Below are 23,013 nucleotides of genomic sequence, written 5' to 3' on the forward strand. Positions count from 1 at the left end.
TCTCTCTCTCTCTCTCTCTCTCTCTCTCTCTCTCTCTCTCTCTCTCTGCTGCCATGTTGTGGTGGTGCAGCGACCTGCAGCCGCCGTTGGACAGAGTGAGGAGTGCCAGCACCACTTGTCTGAGACCAGACACCAACTTTCACTCCCCTGACAGAGACAGGTATAAAAAGAAATCCACACTTTTTGAATGCGGGTCATGAATCATGTGACTTTAATTTGCACAAGATTCTGATATTTTGTTTAACAGATAAATACAGAAACGGGGATTATAGACGCTGCTTTTTTTTTGTTTTTCTGGACTGCATGATTGAATCATTCAACATTTTGGGTTTAGGATGCTGCATGTTTTCCCGCAAGTTCATGTCATGTGTCCCTTTCACACATAAAGGAATTTGCATTGCACACTTCCATTGGAGAACATTTACCTGCTGTTTGAATTTGGAAGTAGTTAGATGAGAAGATGTTAAGTACGGTAAAGCTGCAGCTTTAACTAAGCTAACTAAGACATTTAGCTTAGCTTAGCACAAATATTGATGAGTCTGGCTCTGCTTTGTAATTATTTTTATGCTAAGCTAACTGTTTCCTTGTTTCATTTGCCTTTCAGCAAGAAAGATATAAAATGTATTTCCCAAAATGTCACACTATTTCTTAAGATAAATAGATAAACAACATTAATTCATTTCCAGTACATTTACCACTTTGTACCAGCCAGTCTCAGTAAAATTGTCTTCTCAGATAACAAAACTGCATTGTGAATTACATGTCAAGAAAAACACATTTTCTCCTGGATTACATTTGTTTTTGATGTGTCCCGTGTAACGTATATAACTTAACTTGTGTATGTAACTTTAGTTATGTAACAGGCATACTTATTTAAACCCAAGCCAGGATCTTTTACTAAACCTAGCCAAGTTGTTTTGTTTAAGTTTTACAACTTTAACCACGTTTAACCACTGCCTTTAATCCAGGAGAAGATATGTTTCCCTCGAAAAGTAATTGATAATGAAGTTATGTTATAACGGAACGTAGTTTTTAAAAGACAGGGTTGCTTTGTGCAGTTAGTGCTTGTGATGCTCAGATTTTTAACATAACCTTAAATGTGCCATCAGTCAAGTCAAGCTTGACTGATATTGTGCCATAAAACTTAAAGAGAATTCACAATTTCAAATCCTTGACCTTCGCACACTAACAACCTCTCCCGGTGTTCCTAACCTTGGGATGCTCCTCTTCCACCCTTCCGCCCCTCTAGGTGCTCCAACTCTTTGCCCCGCAAGACTCCCCCAAGCCCCAGGATCTTAGTAGAACATGTGGCCCCTGAGGAAGACAGGTACCAGGCCTTCCTCCTGCTGCTGTCCCCAGCTCTTAAAACACTATACGCTACAGCTCTGCAGCTCTGCTTGCCTGCTTGTACCTTCAAAGCCCATTCTGTAGCTTAGCGCTCAATCTAAAATGATAGCGTTGCACAGATCTTGTGTCTGTTCCTTTCCCCTGTAAATATTTGTTGTCTAAAGCTGTGTAATCCCTCTTTTATTCTGCTCCACCTGCCCTTTCTGCTGTGCGCCCGTTCTGAATTTCCCCCACTTCTCTGGCTTTAAAACGCTTTCTTTTCTGTAACACTGTTGCTGGTGGGAAAATGTTTCTGGAATGTGCAATTCTCAGCTCTGTTGCTTTTACAAACCACAGAAACCAAACCATAAAGTCTCAGCTTGTGCTTTTTACATTATATCAAACACATCAGTCAGTATTCACTTTTGCCATTCTGTGGGTCGTCACTCTCCATATTTTTATTTTTTATTTTCTATTCCTCTCTACTACTCCTCTCTCTGTGGTTGCTGTTTGCTAAAACAGGCAGTGTAGCAATTCATCAAGTCCAAACTGTCACAGGGGCAGCAAAAGAAGCCTGGAAGGGGACAGGTAAGATCATTCATTCATTCATTCCTTCACTGACTCACCTTATTCAAACTCTTCTCATTACTGCTGCTTTTTCTCTTCGTCCCTGAGGGATGATATCTACCGCCTGTGACTGGTTGTTGTTATTGACTGGTTATTGATTTGTTTTCCTTCTTTTAAGTCACGGCTTGTGCAGTATGTGCCCTTGAATGATAGCTGAAAACCAAAAAAGCTCCCTCTTAACACTATGCAGAAACACATTGGAAACATAATGGAGAATAATCCTCTTCTGATTCAGTATTACCATTCATTTGTTACAAATAGAGTACAAATGTTTAAAGGTGCTAAATTCAAAATTCAGAGCATATATCTATGATTGAGGGATTGCCTTCACATGGCTCTCAGTATGGCAACTAAGTCGTCAGTCAACAGCGTACAGTGCTAACAGCATTAACAGTGCCAACAAAGACAACAGTGCTGACGGTGCTTACCTGGGGGAACCGGAGGGTTACACTTCCGCGACTACAACTCCACAGCTGTAACCACCGAGCAGTGCAGAGTGGCAGCGATTAGCTAGCCAGTGGGGCACACACGCTAGGACTCACATGCACAAACAGCTCAGATTGCAACACACAGAGGGAGAGCAATTTCATTCTCTGCTCAGGTAGACATTGTTCTATCTTCACATTGTTAAATAGTAATTTAACACCTTTAAAGTTAAAACTTGTTAATAACTCAGGAGCACCATAGGGTTGTGTGAGCTCACATCTACTCTTCACACTTGCAAACAATTGGAAGACTAATATTCCAAATACATTTATTTTGTGTGTTCAGATGATACGGCACTATTGTGTTTGTTAGGCACTAAAGAATGCGAGTATTCATCATTATTGTACTGATAGATTGGTGAAGTGATTTTGTAATTATTAATCCAAAGAAGACACAAAATTATTTTTGGTCTTCCATTGAGCTCTTATCCTCCACCTGTTGCTGTCAATAATAGCACACAGATTGAACCACTTTAAATATTTTAAGCATCTATGGGGACGCTGCTTTATCTTATGGTGCACATATAGATTATATCTGTTGCAAAGTACAACGACACATTTACTTTCTTAGGAGAGGTCATTTCGACCAAACAAACAGATCTTGGTTTTGTTTTTCCAACCATTAATAAGTGTTGTGCTGTATGGAATCAGGGCATGGTACAGTTGTCTCTATGTTCAGCTTAAAGTTAGACTGGCTCCACTTCTATGGATCTGCTCAATGATTGTGGGTCAAACGCTTGAGTCAAATCAGAGTTTAGGTTTTAAGAATGTAAAAGGGAGTGATTAAATATTTTGCACTTCATCCACTTATTTGTAATGTCTGTAATATGATTCGTAGTGGGCTTTTGTTTTGTTGTTTGGTTAAATGTTGTGTTTTGTTATGTATGTGAAACATTGTACGTCTTGGGACGCAAAACAGATTCTAGAGAAATATTCTGATAGTAAAGTTAAATCAAATCAAAGTTAACTTAAGAAAAAATATCTTTGACATAATTACTGTATTTTGCTCAGCTAAGCACTTAAGATAGTTCCTAGTATGTTGAAGCAGAGTGCCCCAGCTGTATTTGAGCGATGATTGTTTGAGTTTAACGTCCGTTGCACGCTCTCTGCATACACTTATCATTATGGACCTGTGCACAGTCTAAATGGCACACAAAATAAGTGTTGTATATTTTGCTTTATTTATAAGGTTTTATATTTTCATTTCTTTTTATTTGCTGATGGCAGCCGTATCCAGCCCACCTCTATCCTGAGGGGCAGTAGGGGGAGAGGGGGCCCGTTGAGGCCCTTTGGCCAGACAGCCTTGGCTGGGTCCTGCCCAAACTCGCCACGGCTAGACAGGTGCATGCTCCAGCCAGCACTACACCTCCACTCCGTGTGCTGATTTCCTCTATGTCACACTGAGTGTGGTAATACTGTATGCACAAGTATCACATCACGCCAAAATCAAGTTTAAGTTAATTCCAAGAAAGAACTATAACAACCATGTTAACTGAGGTAGTCATGTCAATGTATTATACTGTTCAACAGTGGTTTATGTAGTCAATTTGGGGTTCCATCAGGTATGGAGCTGTGGATAGTAATGTTTATTTTATAGTATAGTCTAGTAAAGTAACTGGGATATATAGAAAAACTGAGATACTGTGCATACTGTCTTTAAACACACTCAGTGCCACTTCCTTTACATCTCCTGCTCCTTTACTTATTCCGATCTATTCCTCGCCTACCTTTGACCTACATTACTGAGCTTCAGTTTATTGTCTCTGTGATTCAGTTTTCGGGCTTTACTTCAGTTAGTGATGGACACAGTTATGATGATATGTTTTTATACCTCTTCTGCTATCTTCTTGTGTCTTTATGTTCCTGTCTGTCAGAGCACACCCTCATGGCAGCCCCTCTTCTCCAACGGGGATGCTCTCATCAGGTCGCAGGGGCAGGCAACTGCCTCAGCTCCCTGCAAAAAGCAGCAGTATAGAGCAAGGTATGTTGTCCGCAAGGATGATGTAGGTTTGATTTAAAAAGTTGGGGGACACAATAAAGTCATAATGGGTGAAGTTAGCATATAACATTATAACAAAATATACATTTAGTTCTCTGTTTTATTAAATTTAATATTTCCCAAAAACATAAGGCAAGAGGTTTTCTTTTCTCCTTGAGTAGTCGGATGTATTTAGCCTTGAAAAGCTCCTCCAATCAGATTAGGGTAGGGCAGCCCATCGACCATTTCAGAGTTTTAAACGTTAACATTCTAAATGTGTCCCTGTATATTTCCTATTGCAGTGTATGTGAATGAAAGTTCACTTACACCCAAAACTAAAATACAAAAATATTGATAAGGCCTTGAGCAAAAGGTTAAATTGAAGTGATCTTGAAGAGCAACCCATTCTCACTCCCATCTCTTCAACTATCAAGGCTTTATCAGTGTCTCTCGGCATCTGATAGCGTTTAGCGTAGACGCAGCAGGCTTTTAACTTATTCCAATGTAATTATTCGACGGTCAGATCAACTGACATAGAATGAAGAGTGAGAAAGTCAGCATATGGTGGATGGGTCAAACAAACAGGACTTTCAACCAAGGGACCGCTGTTCATGTCCTGTGTGAAACTTTAACTTATTTTACTTTACTCCTACGGAACTAACGTACTCAAGTAACGCCACTTACGTAACAAACAAACAATTTTCTTTATGTCACTTGAGTGCCATCAGTGCACATCATGCTCCATCTAGTGTCAGAAACCAGATCCTGCATCTTCAAGATATTCCCTGAGGTTTCTCTTATGGGGAACACACTGCTGTTTCTGATTTATTCTCCCTTGTTTTTCTATTTTTTTTAATATAACATAAGATATTCTTCATATCTTAATCGTTTTTGTCTCTTTTGTCTCAGCCCTCGCAGTAGAGGAGCGAGCCCGACAGCTGCAGATGAACGTACATTCCTACCGGCCTTCAGCCTCCCACGACCCTGAGACGGACCTCAAGACCAAACGGGAGGTCAGCATCTGAGTTTCCCAGTTGTTTTCAGATCCTCTCCTCCGTCTCTTGCACTTGATAAATGATATGTACTATATGTCTAATTCCCCCCTCGTCTCTGTCCGTAGATGTACGCAGAACAGAGGCGTAGCAGCGACAACATGTCGGCCAGATCGTCAGACAGCGATATGAGCGATGCGTCGGCCCTCTCCCGAGCCAGCAGTGCCTCCCGTCTCAGTAGCACCAGCTACATGTCTATCCAATCAGAACGACCCGGAGGACGACTCAGGTCAGTCCTCATTGGATGTTGGTCATATGTTCAGTTAAGATGTTGAAGGTGCTGTGGATTTCAGTCAGTGTTATATCAGTGTTATATGCATGCTAATCACTGTGTGTCTTTCTGTTTTATTCCTGCATGCCAACTGCTGCATGTTTCTGTCCTTGTGCATACTCTATCTCCTCTCTCCTCACACACACACACATACGCTGAATGGTGGGAATCAAAACAAACTGAACTCAGATCCAAATCACTAGAGGAGGAGAGGAGGGACAGGAGGATCTCGTGGGGGGTGAATGGAGAGGAGGAGAGGAGGAGGGCTGCAGGAAAGAGACGATTCTCTGATGAGTTGAAGCGCAGGAGACACACTGTAGCTGGAGACACGGGGGAGTCCAGGTAAAGATCAATAGATCACAAATGGTGAATTCACTGATGATGGCAGACAATCCATCTTCTTACTGAACAACCTGATCTGGATCCCCAAGATAGATTCCCTAAATCCCCCATTTTTTTAAGACTACAAAACACAACGAAAACTTTGTAATGGCAGCAATTACAGACAATTCCTTATTGATCTCTCTAAGGAAAAAGTAGTATTTTCATGTTGCTTGCAGCCTTCAAAGGGAAGTTAGAGGTCAGCTTGAACTTGTAGTCTTGCTCAAGGACACTTCAGCAGAGGAGATACTCACTGACACTGGGGTTGAACTTGGATCTTCCAGCTGAAAGACGTTGTCCCTTCAGTTATTAACATGAGAATATCTGGTTGAATGGAAGCATTTCCTTAAATGTTGGACCCAGTGTCTCATTTTGTGCTTTGTCACACATCCACACATTCTAGAGCATCATCATTACTAACTTACCTGCTCTAAAAGTTATCACTCCACCGATTTTACACATGATTAATTTATTTGTCATGAAGAGTCCTCCTCAACCCTGATGATGTCATCAGAGAACTACACATTTTAACAAAAAACATGCATTACAGACTGGGATCTAATGGAAGATGCTATCATGTTGCATTATGGGAAGTGTAGGATCCAAGGTTTTTAACTTGAACCATAAAGACAGAGCGCAACATAATCTGAAAACCACTAAGGCACTTGCAAACATAATACTGCATAGCTTTCTGATTCATCTACATTCCACTATAACACAAGTTGCATTCTGTCAAAATGCTTTAGTTTAATTAACAGAAATAAAGTAATAAAGTAACATTTTGACTACATTCTTGCTGCACACATATCGTTAGTCATACTCAGTGTCATGATCCCACAGTTTTCCCATTCTTCCTGCTGATGCCTCCCTTTTGGTTCTTTAAAGGCTCAGTTTTTCGGTTTTTCCTGTTGGTAGTGCATCCCACCATACAGCAGTGTCTCTTTGTGCTAGCAGATGAAAGTCACAAGGAGGCACCGTCACACAAGTTTGTTGTTTTCCCATCCGGTGTAGGTGGGGCCTAATTGTGCTCTGTCTCTGTACAACCATTCAATTTTTAAAGTCCCCCAACCACGTGGAGGTAACACACTGAATGGCCATAGAAACTTATTTCTATGTTTCTATTTAACACCTTAGTGTTAAACAACACTTTTGTTAACGAAAATTGATATGTTAACAAGAGTTGATAAAAACGAAATTAAATGAAAACTCTTTTTTTATGAATATAATTACTCATAGATTTTTTAAATTTGCATGCAGCATAAAACAAGAATACATTGTACAAATCTGAAGTCTTCACAACGTTGTATTTGTCGAGGACTATATTAATAAATGAATATCGATTTAAAACAGCACATACCTTTAAAAAATGCAAACAAAATATGAAACTGTAATTCAAAATTAAATAAAACCAGAACTTTGAAACATTTGCAAAACTAAAAGTCAAACCGAACTAAAATAAATAATTAAAAGGTAGACATAAATAAAAACTCACAAACGATCCCTGCGTTCTCTTTATGTGCACACACACAAATGCACACACACACACATCCCCGGCTGACCAGTAGCAGTGTGCTGACATAGACAAACGACCCTGTCCCAGTGGTCGTCAGTGGGCCAAGTGTTGATGTAGTGCAGCGTATTAGCTGGCTAATGTATTGAGGTGTGGGAGGAGAAGAGAGGGGGGCCCCAGTCTTAATGGCTTTAGCCCAGATCAATCCAAGTAGACCGTTGTAAAAGCACAGCCCCACAGCCTTTGACACACTTTCTAGAGTCAGAAGTGAGAGAGAGAGAGGCGGGCAGAGAGAGACAGAGAGACAGTGGGTCTCTCTTTTTTATTGTTATATTTATCAATAAAATAGCAAGCCCTATCACAAACATATGGGCAAAAGTATGAGGATGCCCGAGTATAACCCTGTTTTCTAAGGCTGTCATCACACAAACAGTAAAAAAACAGATAATGGAGTCAGCAACCATTTATGAAAAGGGACTAAAGTGGCTGATTTATAATTCAGACAAGGGACCTGTTTTTAGAGAGGAATTGGTAATCTAGTGATGAACAAGGACGGCTGGCCTTGGGTCTGTTTTCACTCAGAGTCGCATATTATTATCTGTATTCGGTGGATACTCACATCTGCTTCAGGCCAGTTGGATAACAGAAGTGACTGAGTACATACAGATGAAGGAATCACTTGTACCCTTCTTACGTCTTCATCTATTACCTATGTTGTTCAACCTGTTTCCCTGCTTGATATGCCAATATTTTTGATCTACTGCTCCTCATCAATTTCATATAATTCACTGAACGCTGCTCATGTTCGCACTTTTGCTCAAATCGAGTAAAATTAATCTTCAGATTTTCCGCCTTTCATTGTATTGGTTTGCATATACTTAGGATCTCTTGATGTTGGATGAAAAGACGTATTTCAAAAGGTTGACCTTTAAGAATTGAACCACAAAAACTGATTTTCAGGATCAGCAGGAACATCATTTTCCTGCTGATGTCCATCCAACAGTTTCATGGGTATTAGTTTGGTTACATTCCTTCTTAAAATACAAAAAAGGCAAAACAACAAATATGATATGGCTAAACATTTTCGATAGGCTACCCATAAATCCAACATTGTAACATATATCCATTTACATTTTGTAAAATATTGTTTGTCATTTATATTATATTTGGCCCTTGTTTTCTGTGTATGTTTGTGCAATCCCCTCTGCATGTCTCAGATCCTTCCGATCCCTCCTTGCATGCATCCCGTGTTGTGACTGCCAGGACCCCCTCCATCCTCCAGACCTGGATCCTCCCCTCCCATCCTCTCCCGCTACTGCACGCCGTTCTCTAACCCCCCTGCAGGGGGCGGTTGAGAGGCCTCAAACCACCCTCCCACTTTCCAGTTGTTCACTGGTTCCCGTGGACCACTGGACTGTGGCTGTTAGGGGCCCACTGGGAGTAGGCGCTATGGGTGATAGGGGCAGCATAGCTGGGCTCTCCTGCAGCACTTTGACCCCCTCTGAGGAGATGGACATGCGATGGCTCATCCGAACCCCTCGGAGGCAGCATCGATCGCTGGGCAGCTTCTGCCCGCGTGTAGTGGCTCGTTTGAGAAGAATGAACTTTAGTACATGATATGATTACCAGCTTTGGACTGCTAGAACATTTAACCATAAACAGGCTGCTCTCTCTTTTCCTTGGCCCACATGACAGCACAATTGTGTTGCATCAAAACAAGCAAATCTGTATTTCAAATTTTTTGTAATTTAGGATATGTCATCCTCATTTATCTTTGGGATCCCAGGCTTATACCGTTATTTGATTCACTTGTTGTGCAATTAAACCTCACTCCTCAATAACAGGTAGTTTGAAATATTACAATCATGCACCACTTCTTGTCAATACTCCTGTTTTTGAAGGTACAGTACAGAAGAAGTTACAGAGACCATGATAATAGCTCTTCTCCATTACACCAGATCACAGTGTCACTCAGCGTCTTCTCTCTCAAGTCGGCAGATGCGATCGTCGGTGGGCCGCAGCATGCTGAAGAGCTCCAGCGTGAGCGGAGAGATCTACACCCAGGAGCGCACTGACGGCAGCCAATCAGACACAGCGCTGGGCACGGTGGGTGGGGGCAGTAAGAAGAGACGCTCCAGCCTCAGCGCGCGGGTGGTGGCCATCGTTGGCAACCGTCGCAGTCGCAGCACTTCACAGATCAGCGGCCCAGGTGAGTTGCCATCGCAACCCTGAAATAGTCACTGGTGACTGTATATCCCACGAGCTATTTGTTATGTGAATGTGGTACATTTGCTCCTAAAATAGGATAAACAGAAAATATTATGATGAAATGTACATTATATTGGGGGATGACAACAGCTACTTTGACCTGTATGAGTCTGAGTGACGAGTTTAGAAGTAATTGAGATTATATTTAGGCCCAAAGAGGTGTTTGTTTGTGGCCACATTTGTTTGAATGACGCCCATTACACCCACCTCTTAAATACTGTTGTACAGAAATTGTTGTGTGATGTTACATCTATATACAGCAGGGGTTTCAAACGACTTCATGTAGTTCAAGTTCATGTAGCTGGAGGCATTTTATGCCATTTTTTATAGTCAAAAGTAGACACATAACAGAAAACCAGGGGAGTAAATAGATGGGGAATGAAATTCTACCCTTTCTAGATGCAAACTGGGGAGTTTTGTCCTGAGGAGCAGACTGTAGTGAAGCACCACAAAATGCAAGTGTCCTTTTGTTGTGTAAAAGACAAACCTCTACTGCCTTAGTGCTTTTTATAAAGAAAAACAACCAAATAATATGTTTCAGAACATCTTGGCTGAGCAGCTTCGCTCCCAGTCCCCAAACAGTGTCTGGCTGGTCTGACTCCAGCATGCACTTTTACCACTGAGACTCATGATGAAAGCCAAACACTGTACTCCTCCTTCTTTGTAGCAGACATAAAAAGCTTTTAGAGAACATTAAGCCTAAAGGGGCCTCTCCTCCTGATGTAGAGAGGGGAGAGAGGAAGTAGAGATAGTGCAAAGATAAAACTTCATTTAAAAAAAATATTTATTTTTCATGATAGATGAGAGAAAAAGCAGGTAAGGGACTTATGCTCAAGGATGTAAAAAATCATCTCATGCTAAGAATACACAAGGGATGATGGGAGGCTCAGAAATGCAGCTACATTTTTCTCTTTGCACCATTCATACCAATATTATGAGTTGGAAGTTGGACGCATCCCAGTCCAAGATGCCACATGCTGTTGTTTGGGTAGTTTTTCTGCCCAACAATTTCCTGTTCACTACTGATTACCATATTCAGCAGGACATGGGTGTGTCTTTGGCCGTGCTTCAGAAAGAGAGATCATGATGTCCTCAACTGAAGCTCTAGGCTGCCATGTCATTTTCTACTTTTTCATTCCACTAGTGAATTGCTTGATATGAAAAAGGCTATGCCCCATTAGTGATGTGCTCTGGAAGATGGGCAATTTCCCTACAATCTTTGTTGTTACCTAATCACATGGGTTAAAGGAAAACTTTCTTCTTAACCTGTGATTTGTCATGTTCTAGATGGAAAATTGTGTTGGGTTTAAAGGGGCACTGCACTGATTTTACACATGGAGTTCAGTTTAAATGTAATGTGGGGCACTATGCAGCCTCTGAAAACAGCTGTATAATGTGTGGCTCTGGAGGAATGTTCTCAAGTCTGAAAGAATAACCATCAAAGAAATGTCACTTAAAGACAGGATACCCACAAAAGTTCTCTTAAACCTCTGATTTTCTATTCTAAAATGAACACATTTTGGGGTATCAGTAGTGAAACGATTTAAAGAATCGTTTGACATTTGACATTTTTCAGCTGGCTTAGTTTAGAATATTATTTAGCATAAAGATGTGGGCGTGGTAATGATCTTTTCATCTAACTGTTGGCAAGAAAGCGAATAAGCGTATTTCCCAAAATAGAGAGGAAATTTGCCACCTTTGGTGTGGAAGTCCAATCAGTGTTGATGGTAAATGTAGTCAATTGGCAGTGTGTGCTATATTGACGGAGTAAGCTGAAAAAATCTGTTGTATTTCCTGCATCCAGTGCCGTCATTTGATGTGACAGTAACATAGTTAGATGCAAAGAAGAACTACAGGCTGCTACTTGAGCTTGGATTTTGTCTATATAATATAATATAAGATAGCACCCACTGAGGAGTTTATTGCTTAAATTGACTACATGTACCATCAATACTGATTGGACATCCACATAAGAGGTGGTGACATTTCCCTTTGAAGGACCTATATGGGATCTATTAGCAGAAATAAATTATGATATTCATAAATATGTTTTCATTAGTGTTTAGTCACCTGAAACTTAGAATTGTTGTGTTTTCATTACATTAGAATGAGGCCTTCATATCTACATAGGGAGCGGGTCCTCTTTACAGGTTCACTGGCATGTTTCTACAGTAGCCCAGAACAGACAAACCATACACTGGCTCTAGAGAGAGCCTTTTGGGTTTTTATGTTACCTGAAGGCCACTGTAGTTTGTCAACACCCTTGTGAAACTGCAACCTTGAGCAACGTGCAATCTGACCCCACACCGTGGCCGCCCAATCTTACACACTGTCCCTTTAAGAATTCGACTTGAATCATAGTGTTGTCTTTTGAGGGTTTTCAAACAGATCTTTAAGGAAAAATAGTTGCTGTCAAGCGTTAACAATAGATTCATCTTTTGAATTTTAGGTATAACTGATTTCATCAACGCTGTTTTTCAACAGACTTGTACCTTCATGTACCCTCCTTCTACTGTAAACGGAATGAGCATGAGACACATCTGCACATTTTATATATATTTAATAAAGGTGAAAAATAACTACAACACCTCTGACTACAACATTGTGACGAATCCTGTCTGTACTCTTTTATCCAGAAGGGAAGAGTAAGAAGGAGAAGGGTGCACCTATCCAAAGGAGCACAGAGACCGGCATGGCAGTAGAGCTGACCAGGAACATGAGCCGCCAGCCCAGCAGAGAGTCCAACAATGGCAGCATGAACAGCTGCAACTCTGAGGGGAAGTCAGTAAACCAACCACTTCCTTCTTTAATCAACCATCTACACACACTCTATACCAAACTCCCTCCCTTATCATTTTTCTCTCTTAAAGGAGAATTCCAAATGATAGTGTAATTATATCTGTTATATTTCCACCTGTGTTTTCAGGCTGCAATGTTTATATATATTTTTTTTCATTAGTTTCAAACAGCAAATGCTACACCGTTAAAGTTACTGTAGCTGCTGTCACACCCAACTAAACCACCCTGAATAAAATGTCGTGGATGTGACATGTTGTATGTTTGTATGCCAGCATGTTGTGGATTATATCCAGGCGTACACTGACAAATCTCGGCATGTATATGTCAGGCGACTGACGGTAAACAGTAATATAATGAGCACAGATTGAAAAAAAGCACCTGGGCTCATTTAGGCAAAGGTAAAACACATGTTTTGACTGAATCAAATTCAGGCCTGGTGTTTTCTGTGATGGATTCTCTTGTTTGGGCAATTTTTGAGATTGTTTTTCATGCTTTAAATAATGAAGCAAAAGGGTTCTCCTGAAAGCAGCAAAATGTGTTCTGAATCCTCAAAGTATTCTGACTGTGTGGGGATAATTGGCCATTGTGTTGTGATCATTAATTCATGTTTGTGTGCTTTCTGTGTTAGTTTGATCTTCTCGGGAGTCAATGTGGGTGCCAGCAGTCAGTTCAGTGATTTCCTGGATGGCTTGGGACCGGCTCAGCTAGTGGGAAGACAAACACTGGCTACTCCTGCAATAGGTAAGATACTGATGATACGCTTCTCTTTTGTATTTTGTATTTTTATGTTCTCTTATGTGTTTGTTTGTATATGTTTTTTAATAATTCATTAATCTTTTTTTTCTTAATTAATTATTCCTATTCTTTTGCATTATAATATATATTTTGGATATTCATTTTAGTATACATATATAGCTTTGATTTTATTTTTCAATTTCCTATTGATTATATGTTATTATTTACACAGTAATTGTTAATTATTTCATTTTTGGTTTGAAGTTAAGATAAGAGCCTTTTGATACCCAGGCAGAAAATTTGGGTGAACTCAAATATAATAATAACAATAATAATAATAACAATATTAGATTAGATATGTATTTAATGTAATGTTATATTATATGTACTATATGTAACTAGTAACTATATACTGCAACGGTACAAGATAATTGATGATGTAATAATATAGTGCAATATAATTAAATATCAAGTATGCAATATACTAATATTGTATAATATTGTTAATCTCATCTGTGTTAATAGAAAAATCTCTTCACACATGTTTTTATGGGCTGAGTGTGCAGTCACTACCGCCCGTGTTGTTTATTTGTTCTGACTTGTTATACTTGTGGCAACCATTGATCTCTTGCTTTCATATGACAAGTCTTCTTTTCACTTTTCTGTGCTTCCCAGGTGACATCCAGATTGGTATGATGGAGAAAAAGGGTCAGCTGGAGGTTGAAGTTATCAGGGCTCGAGGACTCGTACAAAAGCCAGGATCCAAATCCCTCCCTGGTGAGAACCTGACCATCCTTGAGATACCAGAAAGCAACGAATCACTCCCTCCCTCTCAATATATCAATCATGCAATCTTCAGATTAGGATATAGTATATACACTCTACAATCAGTGAAATCCAGTAAATACACCCAGCCAAAGCTTGCTCTGTACTTTCCCTTCCCATAATGATGCAACCAGCTGTGAGATCTGATCTAGATTATATTGGAGAGTCGCTGTGTTCCCCACTAATGGCTTTTTTATTGCTTTGTCTCTGCCTTCAGCTCCATATGTCAAGGTCTATCTACTAAATAATGGAGCGTACGTAGCCAAAAAGAAAACCAAGATTGCACGGAAAACACTTGACCCACTGTACCAGCAAGCACTGCTATTCGAGGAAAGCCCACAGGGTAAAGTCTTACAGGTGAGCCCTCACCATATTTATCTTCATCAAAAATGTAAATGTTTTATTCCAACTTCATAATGATTAAATATTGTATAGTAGGAGGAACTAGACTGCTGTGTAATTTGACAGAAAATATATGTTCTTAAGGTGATTGTATGGGGCGACTACGGCCGCATGGACCATAAAAGCTTCATGGGAGTTGCACAAATCCTATTGGAGGAGCTGGACTTATCAAGCACAGTCATTGGCTGGTACAAGTTGTTCCCCCCGTCATCGTTGGTCGATCCAACACTTGCCTCCCTAACGCGACGGGCTTCCCAGTCGTCACTGGACAGCTCCTCTGGACCTCCTGGAGTCCGATCCTAGTGGACCAACAGCTCTACACCTCTCGACAAGTAAAAAACTCATGAAACCTACTGTAGAGAGAAACTAACAAAAACAAAAAGATGGCGGAAATGTAGAGCAACAACAACAATCAGAAGCATCACAACCAGAAAGCTTTGTTGAGATCTGACAATCACTCCTGTCGTGGTTCATTTTGTCTGTTGTAGGGAGCGCCACATTTCAGTGTTTCATATCCATTAAGAAAATATTTTTTCTCTGTGTATGCTGAAGAAGCAGGGCTGTCAACAGACAACAAGAAGTAGCTCTCGAGACGGGAGACGACAGAGAATCAAATAAAGCAGGGTGATTTTTAACTGAATCAACAATAGCAAAGAAATGTACGTTAAGCATCGGAATGTATGGACTCGAGACAGAGATAATCACCCTCCACACCTGCAGGTGGCGCAGTCTTCTCTGCAGTGGCCTCCTCCAGAACCCCTACAGACTGCCGACACTCCTGCCTTCAAGCAGGGCGCTTGCGCGTGGGTATTCAGTCTGGAAGCACAGGGCCTTCTTCTGGTGCCTAGACCATGGAGCCGCATCACTGGTCCCTCTCTCTGTTGAAAACTCCTCTTTTCAGTATTTTTACCGTGGCTGTTCTGAAGCCACACTGTTTTAGCGTGTTTGCTTTCTCGTCCATTTCTTTTCCCTTTGTTACTACCGGCACAAAATGTTTTTATAGTACGTGAAATGCTCATGATAATGTTGTCAGTCTGGTGTGTGCATGGAGAGAAAAAACAAAACACAAGAGATAAAAAACGATTAAATGTCTGCAAGTGTTATGCAGGGGGGGGGACTAGTGATGATGACACAGCTTAGATTTTTACAGTTGACAGTGAGATTTGCGTGCAGCGTTGTTTTCCTCGTTTCACCACTGGCAAAGGTCCAGGCCAGTCGTCTTTGTATAGATGTATATTAAGCCTCCCAGGAGGTTGACCAATAAATACAATTTATGTCACTTTGAAATATCACAAGGGTTCAACATCACTGTACAAAATACGAAAAAAGTAAACGCAAGAGCAAGGGCCGTCTAATTTTTCACATTTTTTGGGGAGTGCATTCCCTCACCCCAGCACGTTTTTATCCAACCCTTAGTTTACATTATTTTAAAATTTAAAGAAAAGCACAAGAGCTTGATTTTTTACAACAAAAAGTTTAACTTTTTGAAAAAAAACAAAAACAAAACATGTAGTTAAAAAAAGAGAGAAAAAGCAACAATCCTGTCACTGGTTCCATTCATTTCTTAGTCAAGTTGTTACGAAACAGACAAATAAACAGTCAAAAATAAGAGTCACACACAGTTTCGCTTCTGCATCTCTGTGAATGTGAAAGTAACCAATCAGACTAATCTGTTGGGACACCATCACCAATGCTCATCCTCTGTTCGGCCCGCAGACTCCTCCCAGCAGGAACAATTGCGGGGCCAGCATGACTTTGGAACCTGTTCCAAGCTGCATGCACATTTTTGTAAAACAAAACAGATACAGAAAAAAAGATGCTGAACTAGATACGTGTGTTAGTTCCACATACTGTAGGGCCGCTTGTATGTTGCATGCAGTTGTACAGTTTGCTCGTACTTGAATATTAAAGAGATAAAACCAAGAAACCGAAGCCATTCCCATTACACAAAGACATATGAACACAACTGCAGTCAATTCCACATCCCTCAGTCCGGTGCTGAATGTCTCTCAAACTAAATCCCAAGATTACGGTGATGTCTTTCCTAGACCCTCTGCTAGATGTACAGTAGAACTGAGCAGACCTCACATCCCCTCCTACTGTTATTCCACATCAGAATATACCTCCAAGGGGCTGAGATGATGTATAAATAAATATCTACAAATCAGATCCACTTATATGGAAATATGAATTATGTTTCAACATAATGATTTCAGATATGCTAACACATGAACTGTTAAGTTATATAAAGAATAAACGCAGATGCACAGAGAGTCACACACTGTAAATACTCAACAGCCATTCACTGGAATTTCATTGGGTTCAGTGATATTTGCAAAGGGGCCAAGTCATATAATGAGGAGCGATTAATACGTCATTAGGGACCATGCAGTGGGACAAAACAAGACGATGGACTTGGGCCACAAACTGGCTGCAAAAACTACAGGTGTACCACCACTCTAAAAGTTGTCGTCTGAACACTTTGTGCTTCAAACCCACTGTCTGAACCCCCCGGCCATGTTCAGAAGAGTTGACTTTTCTTTTCATCGTCCGGTGAAGCTGGTTTTTTTCCTTTTTTTATTTTTCTTTGTCAGTATTAACAGGAAAAAAAAATTGCTGATTGTTTACAACTTCTGTGTTCCACTGAAACAAAAAGAGAATTAGAAAAAAAGTAAAGCATTCACTGCAACATTACTTGTTTGTATAACAGATGTGGCTCAAATGATGTGTATGTTTTATATTTAAAAAAAAAAGTTCATTTTTATTATTTACAAATAAAAAGAATGTGTGGAAGAAAACTGCCTCTCAAATCGCCTTTTCAGTGTCTCCCATAAATCTCGACACTAAAGAAATCCATTTTTTTACTATTTATTATTTTTTTCAGCCTGCATCTAAGTTTGACATAATGTCAAAAGATCAAAGTGAAAAACCTATTTTGAAAAAAACAAGACCACCATACCATAGATTTTACATTTATCACTTTACTTTAAATGGGTTTTGATTTACAGCCTGCACATTTATTGTTTTGGTTCAGTCCCACAGCTCTCATCGACCTTGTGTCCAACAGCAGCAGGCAGCTGTTTTCAGCGAAAAATGAAGCATCGCGTTAGTTCATGCAGGACACGGAAGTCATACGCCCCCAGCTGTAACCAGCTGACAGCCAGCCGACTGAATCATCGCTTCCAATCGGCCACACACCAATCACAGCCCACTCTCACCTCAACGAGGTTCATTTAAATATGACTTCCTCCACACTGATCCTTTATACACTAATGCTGTTACACACCATACTACTGGCAAAGCTTTGCCTCCTCCACCCCAGCCTCCACCCTTCTTTAGTTCAGAGTTCATTCTGAATAGCAAAGGGTTGAAATGGTATTCAAGTTTACTTTGGGCTCATTCCCGTGGGGTGATCCCTGTTTTGGCTTGGTGGCTGCTTGGCTAAATCCAGGGAGCATTTTAAGAGCGGAGCCACCAGCATCAAGTTGAACTGTATTTCCATTTGTTGCAATAAAAGGTTAAAAATCTATGAAGAGAGTTTCAGAGTTCCTGACTGAAAGCTCTGATAAACCTATTGAGTGCTATACCAGCACCAAACAGCAGACATACAAAGTTAGCAACTAGCTGGTGAACATACAGTTGTGAATCATTTAGCAGCTAGGCAGCCAGAAATGTCTCACAAGACATGGTGGGCAGCAAAGAAATGAGCTAAAATGAGAAATAAATTGACATTTGGATACAAACATGACTTAAAATGAATGATAATGTTGCTCTGTGTCTGCAGTCAGCATGCTAACATGGTTGTCAGAATAACCTAAAGATATGTCAATGTTGTGTTCTTATAGCACTGCTCCCAAGCAGGGGCGCCGCCAGGGAATTTGGGCCCTATAACAATATATCACATTGGGCCCCACCATCACAGGCCAGACCCCACGGCATACACGACATACATACGTGGATGGGCATTAGATCTCTGATCATGCTGATTGTACAATTGTAAGCACGCCCTCCTCATCTATACGTAGCAAATGTGTTTCTGAATCACTGGTCTTGAAACAGCATAGGTAAGGAGTCATTGACAGTTAACATAGCATTTTTAGTGGCTCAGTGGTAACTGCGTTTTCTGGGGCGTTAAGAGGTTCTGAAAAGTCCAGCAAACAAGTAACCAAGTTGGTAACACTATTTGTGCATGAGTTTATTGAGTTTATGAGCGTGCCCCACAGTAAAAGGAACTTGAGTGTCAGAAACAGAGACAGCTCGCCTTCAAAGTAAAAGTTGTGCATTTTCAAACGTGTTTGCTCCAGCGATCAATTGTATAGATATACTGTATGTAATAAAGTATTGTATAGATGAATAAAAATAATAAAGAACGCTTTAGTTTTATTAGTCCATTGTAAATAAAATATTATAATAATGATGACAGGCTATAATTTTCTATTGGATAATAAACCCTACTCTTCCAATATGTTTAAGGCCCCTGTCAGTCACAGGCCCTTTGAATCATCCTAACTTAACTCCCCGGATGCACCCCTGCTTCCATCTGCAAACAAAAAAACATCTGAAAAAGCAGCTTGCAGAACATTTTACTACTAAAGTGTTCTATTTTAAAGTAATATATTGAGCTGCATACTTTTACTTGTAAAGGAATAGTTTTTCCTTCATGGTATATATACAAAGCATGTCATTAAAGTGAATTTTCTTGATCTTTTATCAGCAGGGTTTTGTTTTTTGTTGGCGAAAGAAAATGCCAAGGAAAAATAGAATCTCATATAGGAGAGGTACATTTCTGGACAGCAAACGTTTTATTGTCTAGTCGTTGTTGATTAAAACACATGACAGCCGTGTACTACGGTACTATAACACCAAAACTCTATGCCTCGATTGCTGCTACAGTGCGTCTCACTGAAGAGGAAGTTGAACCAAAGCGGCCTCATGTGTGACCTCACATATAATATAGTGCAGCAGAGGGCTTGGGAGATTTATGTTCCACATCCTCTCGTTAAATAAGCAGAGGGCCCCCCGAAACAACATCTGCATGCAATCTCGACTAACCCTCCCACCAGCCCCGCCATGGCAGCCGGGCTGCCGGTCCCCCCCCCCCTGTCAAAGCATCAGGGGTCACGACCTCCATGTACAAAGCATGGATACGGATTATGGTGGAAAAGAGAACCACAGATCATGCATGTCAGAGGCCATGATGAAATTTCCATGCTGCTCCCAGGAAATGGGTTAATCTTTCTAATCAGGTCAAAGGTCACACACAGCGATGGAAACGGGGACCATGACTGGAACTTCAATTTTAATATTATCTATTGAGATGACCTTTCAAAAGAAACTGGGCAAAAATAAAGTAGACAAACAAAAACTTTGAGAAAAAGTACATCTGAGCTGAATCATGTCTCCAGACATGAATAAAGACTGTTTACTTTGAGAAGTGTTCAACGTGAGGCTTTTCTTCTCCATTCCAATGTCTTGTTGAAAGTGCATGACAGTCGGCATGCGTTGGTTGCAGGAAGCCAACTCATAACGTGACCAGATTAGATGATATCTGCACCGTTTGCAAAATCATCACAGCTTTCTCTCAGAAGGAACGAAAGGAAAGGTTGAGTCCGACTTGAACATGTACAGTTACAGTACATTTCAGCAGTTTTGCCCTCAGTTCATTTTTTCAAGTAGACACAATTTACACGAGTTTCTACTCTTGTATTTCTTATATTCTGCTCCCCCCATGAATGTTAATTGGAAAGACAATTTTTAGACACAATTAACCATTGTGTGACAATGTGATCTGTGTAAAGATGGGTGTTATGGTGTTGGATTACATGGGTTGTACAAGTGTACCCAATAAAGTGGCCACTTTATTGTATGTGTATTTGATGTTAACAGTGAGTGAAATGCATAAACCCAAGACCTCAATTGACAAAACAATCCCAACTCAAAGAACCAATTACTTTTTCCAGAGCTTTCAACCATATCACAATGTCTCATCCGTAAATTGAGTTTAGTTTGTTGTCAAAGATGGATCTGTTGTTGTTTTTATGATTTTTATCCACACCACTTTTTTAAGTCTTCTTGTGTCATGTCAACATGTCATAAGATTTGACTATATGACAACTGAGTGAACTTCGTTCCCTAATGTGGTTGAAAACCCTGGAAAAAAGCAAGTAAGTGGACCCTTAAGTCGAGAACAGTTATTTGGAAGGTCAAGAATAAGCTTTCATGCTGAACTCCAAGACTTACATTTCCCCGTTTTCTAGCCAGACATATTTGGTATCTTTGGAAACTTTGGGATATCCACAAAAATTTCAGAGCAAAGGATGCAATATTTAAAAGTACTAAGGAGGAAAGTAATTACCAGGCAAATAACATGGTCACTTAGTGCAACAAGAATATGGTATCACGCCCTAGATCCCCAATATTACACGCAACCTCCATCAAACTGTGTGATGTTACTGTTACTGTGTAGTATCATATATGTAAAGAGCAAACTGAGAATCAGAACTGAGAGCAAAAGAAAAGTTTTGCATCCAAACCCTGAGAGATTGTCATATTCTACAAAGGCTGCATGGTGCTGCGGCCTCCAGTAGATGGAGTAGTTTTGTTGGAAGACAGTGGGAGACGTTCAGTCAGTCAATGCTCTGAAGGTAGAGTCCTGCACTCTCACAGCTTCTAAATACGAGAGTACACCGTGGTCTCTGGCCGTCTGTTATATACTTAATATTTGAGACACGATGCTGACTAATGCTGATAAAATACCGAGCGAGTCCGCTTGGCCCAATAATGTGTTCATCAAGTGTTTTCTGTGGTGGACAGTAGGCTATTCAGCGCTCTGATGCATCCGGTCGATGATTACAAAGCGCACAAAAAAAGTCTAGAAGAGACTGTGTAGCCTACATGTGCGCCTGCAGGAGAAGTCCACGCGCAGGCATAACTGATATGGCATTTGTCGATTCACTTTCACTTCTTGACCAACAAGCCAGTTTACTGTGAACAGACTGACACAGGTCTTCACTGTGCATCGTTTCTAATATATTAGCAATATTACAGCTGAATCATGAGACATCAGAAATGTGTATTTCACACATGCTGGTGTTAGCGACTGCAGGTGACGGAGCAGTCTTAAAACATTGAGTGCAAAGCTTGATGGAACTGTAGGATTTACACATTACTATTTTTTTAAAATAAAAGTGTCTTTGAATTTGGTTACGGCATAATTTTTTCTGCAGATGTTCAGTGAGCCGACCAAGTGGAAAAATCATCAGAATCCATCACCTGATAGGTTTTTCAGAAACGTGGTGTAATTTGGAACTTTTTCGGGAAATTAAATTACACAACTGAGCGACGGTTTACCATTTGTTCTTAATGTGGAGGTGAGATAAAATCAAACTCTTTATCTTCGCTGGCACTGATGTGCTTCTGCCGTGCAGACGCGCAGCTTTGTATTGAAGCAACAGGCGATAAAGCGCACTGGAATAGGAGAGCTGAAAATGAATGCTAAAAATACCTTCAGCTCCACCGCACACAAACTGTAACAACCACTTGCTATTTTGTAACATTGCAGCATCGTGCACAGGGCAGACACGTGGATACCTTTACGCGCGGCGGTGGTGGTGGTGTATGGCTTAAGAAGAGGTTGATGCAAGAGGAAAGAGGGCGGTCAAAGTGTGACGGTAAACAAAGTGCCTTGCTCTTGACAACGGTTTCACTCCCAGCGCCTATTCGACTGCGCCTCGCACGTGGAAGGTATTGTTAGTCCAGGGCACAGCTCCCACCACACGCATGCTTGAAAAGACCTCCGCGCACTTGATGCCTGCTTTGGTGATGCCATGCCCCGCAACCACAGCGGAGACGAAGGCGGCACCGGGCTCTGGATGAGGACATCGCCGGGTAACCGTACCGAAGGCTACGGCTTGAAAGATGTTGAGTCCGGACGAAAGATGATGAGCATCGCGGGAGACGGTTTGCTGTCAACAGGTGCTGCCGGGTCGGAGAGCCTGAGGGGCAAGCAGGGAGCCCGGCTGAGCCTCCTGGGGAAGCCGCTCATATACAGCGCGCAGAGCGGCCGGAGAAACGTGCACTACCGGCGGCTCCAAAACTACCTGTACAACGTGCTGGAGAGACCGAGAGCCTGGGCGTTCATCTACCATGCTTTTGTGTAAGTTTATTTTCATCATTTGCATGTCGGGTAGTCTGTCGTTAAGCTCGGGAGTCGCACACATGTTGATGTTATCCACCCACTCTGCAGGAACTTTTTTCGCACAGAAACACTGAAAATGACACAAATGCAGAATGCAACCTGGGTTTATCTAACAGGAACAGATCGCTGCGTGAATCTTGTTTCACATAATATGTTT

At 40.9% G+C, this 23,013-nt stretch overlaps 2 protein-coding genes across 29 annotated transcripts in view; both read left to right on the forward strand.

Annotated features, from left to right (window-relative positions):
* The window catches only part of rims1b (regulating synaptic membrane exocytosis 1b), a 55,979-nt gene extending 39,987 nt beyond the window's left edge, over nt 1-15,992 (forward strand). For 11 of the 25 annotated variants that reach the window (XM_031871470.1, XM_031871479.1, XM_031871476.1 and 8 more), the window contains 14 exons: nt 71-160; nt 1,250-1,327; nt 1,849-1,914; nt 3,666-3,779; nt 4,313-4,419; nt 5,326-5,429; nt 5,537-5,697; nt 5,929-6,081; nt 9,622-9,839; nt 12,535-12,679; nt 13,326-13,438; nt 14,108-14,209; nt 14,475-14,614; nt 14,744-15,992. In XM_031871470.1, the coding sequence (XP_031727330.1) occupies nt 71-160; nt 1,250-1,327; nt 1,849-1,914; nt 3,666-3,779; nt 4,313-4,419; nt 5,326-5,429; nt 5,537-5,697; nt 5,929-6,081; nt 9,622-9,839; nt 12,535-12,679; nt 13,326-13,438; nt 14,108-14,209; nt 14,475-14,614; nt 14,744-14,962 (1,810 nt within the window). In that variant the 3' untranslated portion in view covers nt 14,963-15,992. The remainder of the gene's footprint in view (nt 1-70; nt 161-1,249; nt 1,328-1,848; nt 1,915-3,665; nt 3,780-4,312; nt 4,420-5,325; nt 5,430-5,536; nt 5,698-5,928; nt 6,082-9,621; nt 9,840-12,534; nt 12,680-13,325; nt 13,439-14,107; nt 14,210-14,474; nt 14,615-14,743) is intronic. The other 14 variants (XM_031871488.1, XM_031871492.1, XM_031871493.1 and 11 more) reach the window with 9 other exon arrangements.
* Nucleotides 15,993-22,210: 6,218 nt separating this feature from the next.
* Nucleotides 22,211-23,013, forward strand: part of kcnq5b (potassium voltage-gated channel, KQT-like subfamily, member 5b) — a 110,353-nt gene continuing 109,550 nt past the window's right edge. For all 4 annotated transcript variants that reach the window (XM_031871395.1, XM_031871392.1, XM_031871393.1 and 1 more), the window contains exon 1: nt 22,211-22,814. In XM_031871395.1, the coding sequence (XP_031727255.1) occupies nt 22,486-22,814 (329 nt within the window). In that variant the 5' untranslated portion in view covers nt 22,211-22,485. The remainder of the gene's footprint in view (nt 22,815-23,013) is intronic.

This window comes from Anarrhichthys ocellatus, unplaced genomic scaffold (genome assembly GCF_004355925.1).
Source record: "Anarrhichthys ocellatus isolate YVR2014 unplaced genomic scaffold, GSC_Weel_1.0 scaffold58, whole genome shotgun sequence".
Taxonomy (NCBI): domain Eukaryota; kingdom Metazoa; phylum Chordata; class Actinopteri; order Perciformes; family Anarhichadidae; genus Anarrhichthys; species Anarrhichthys ocellatus.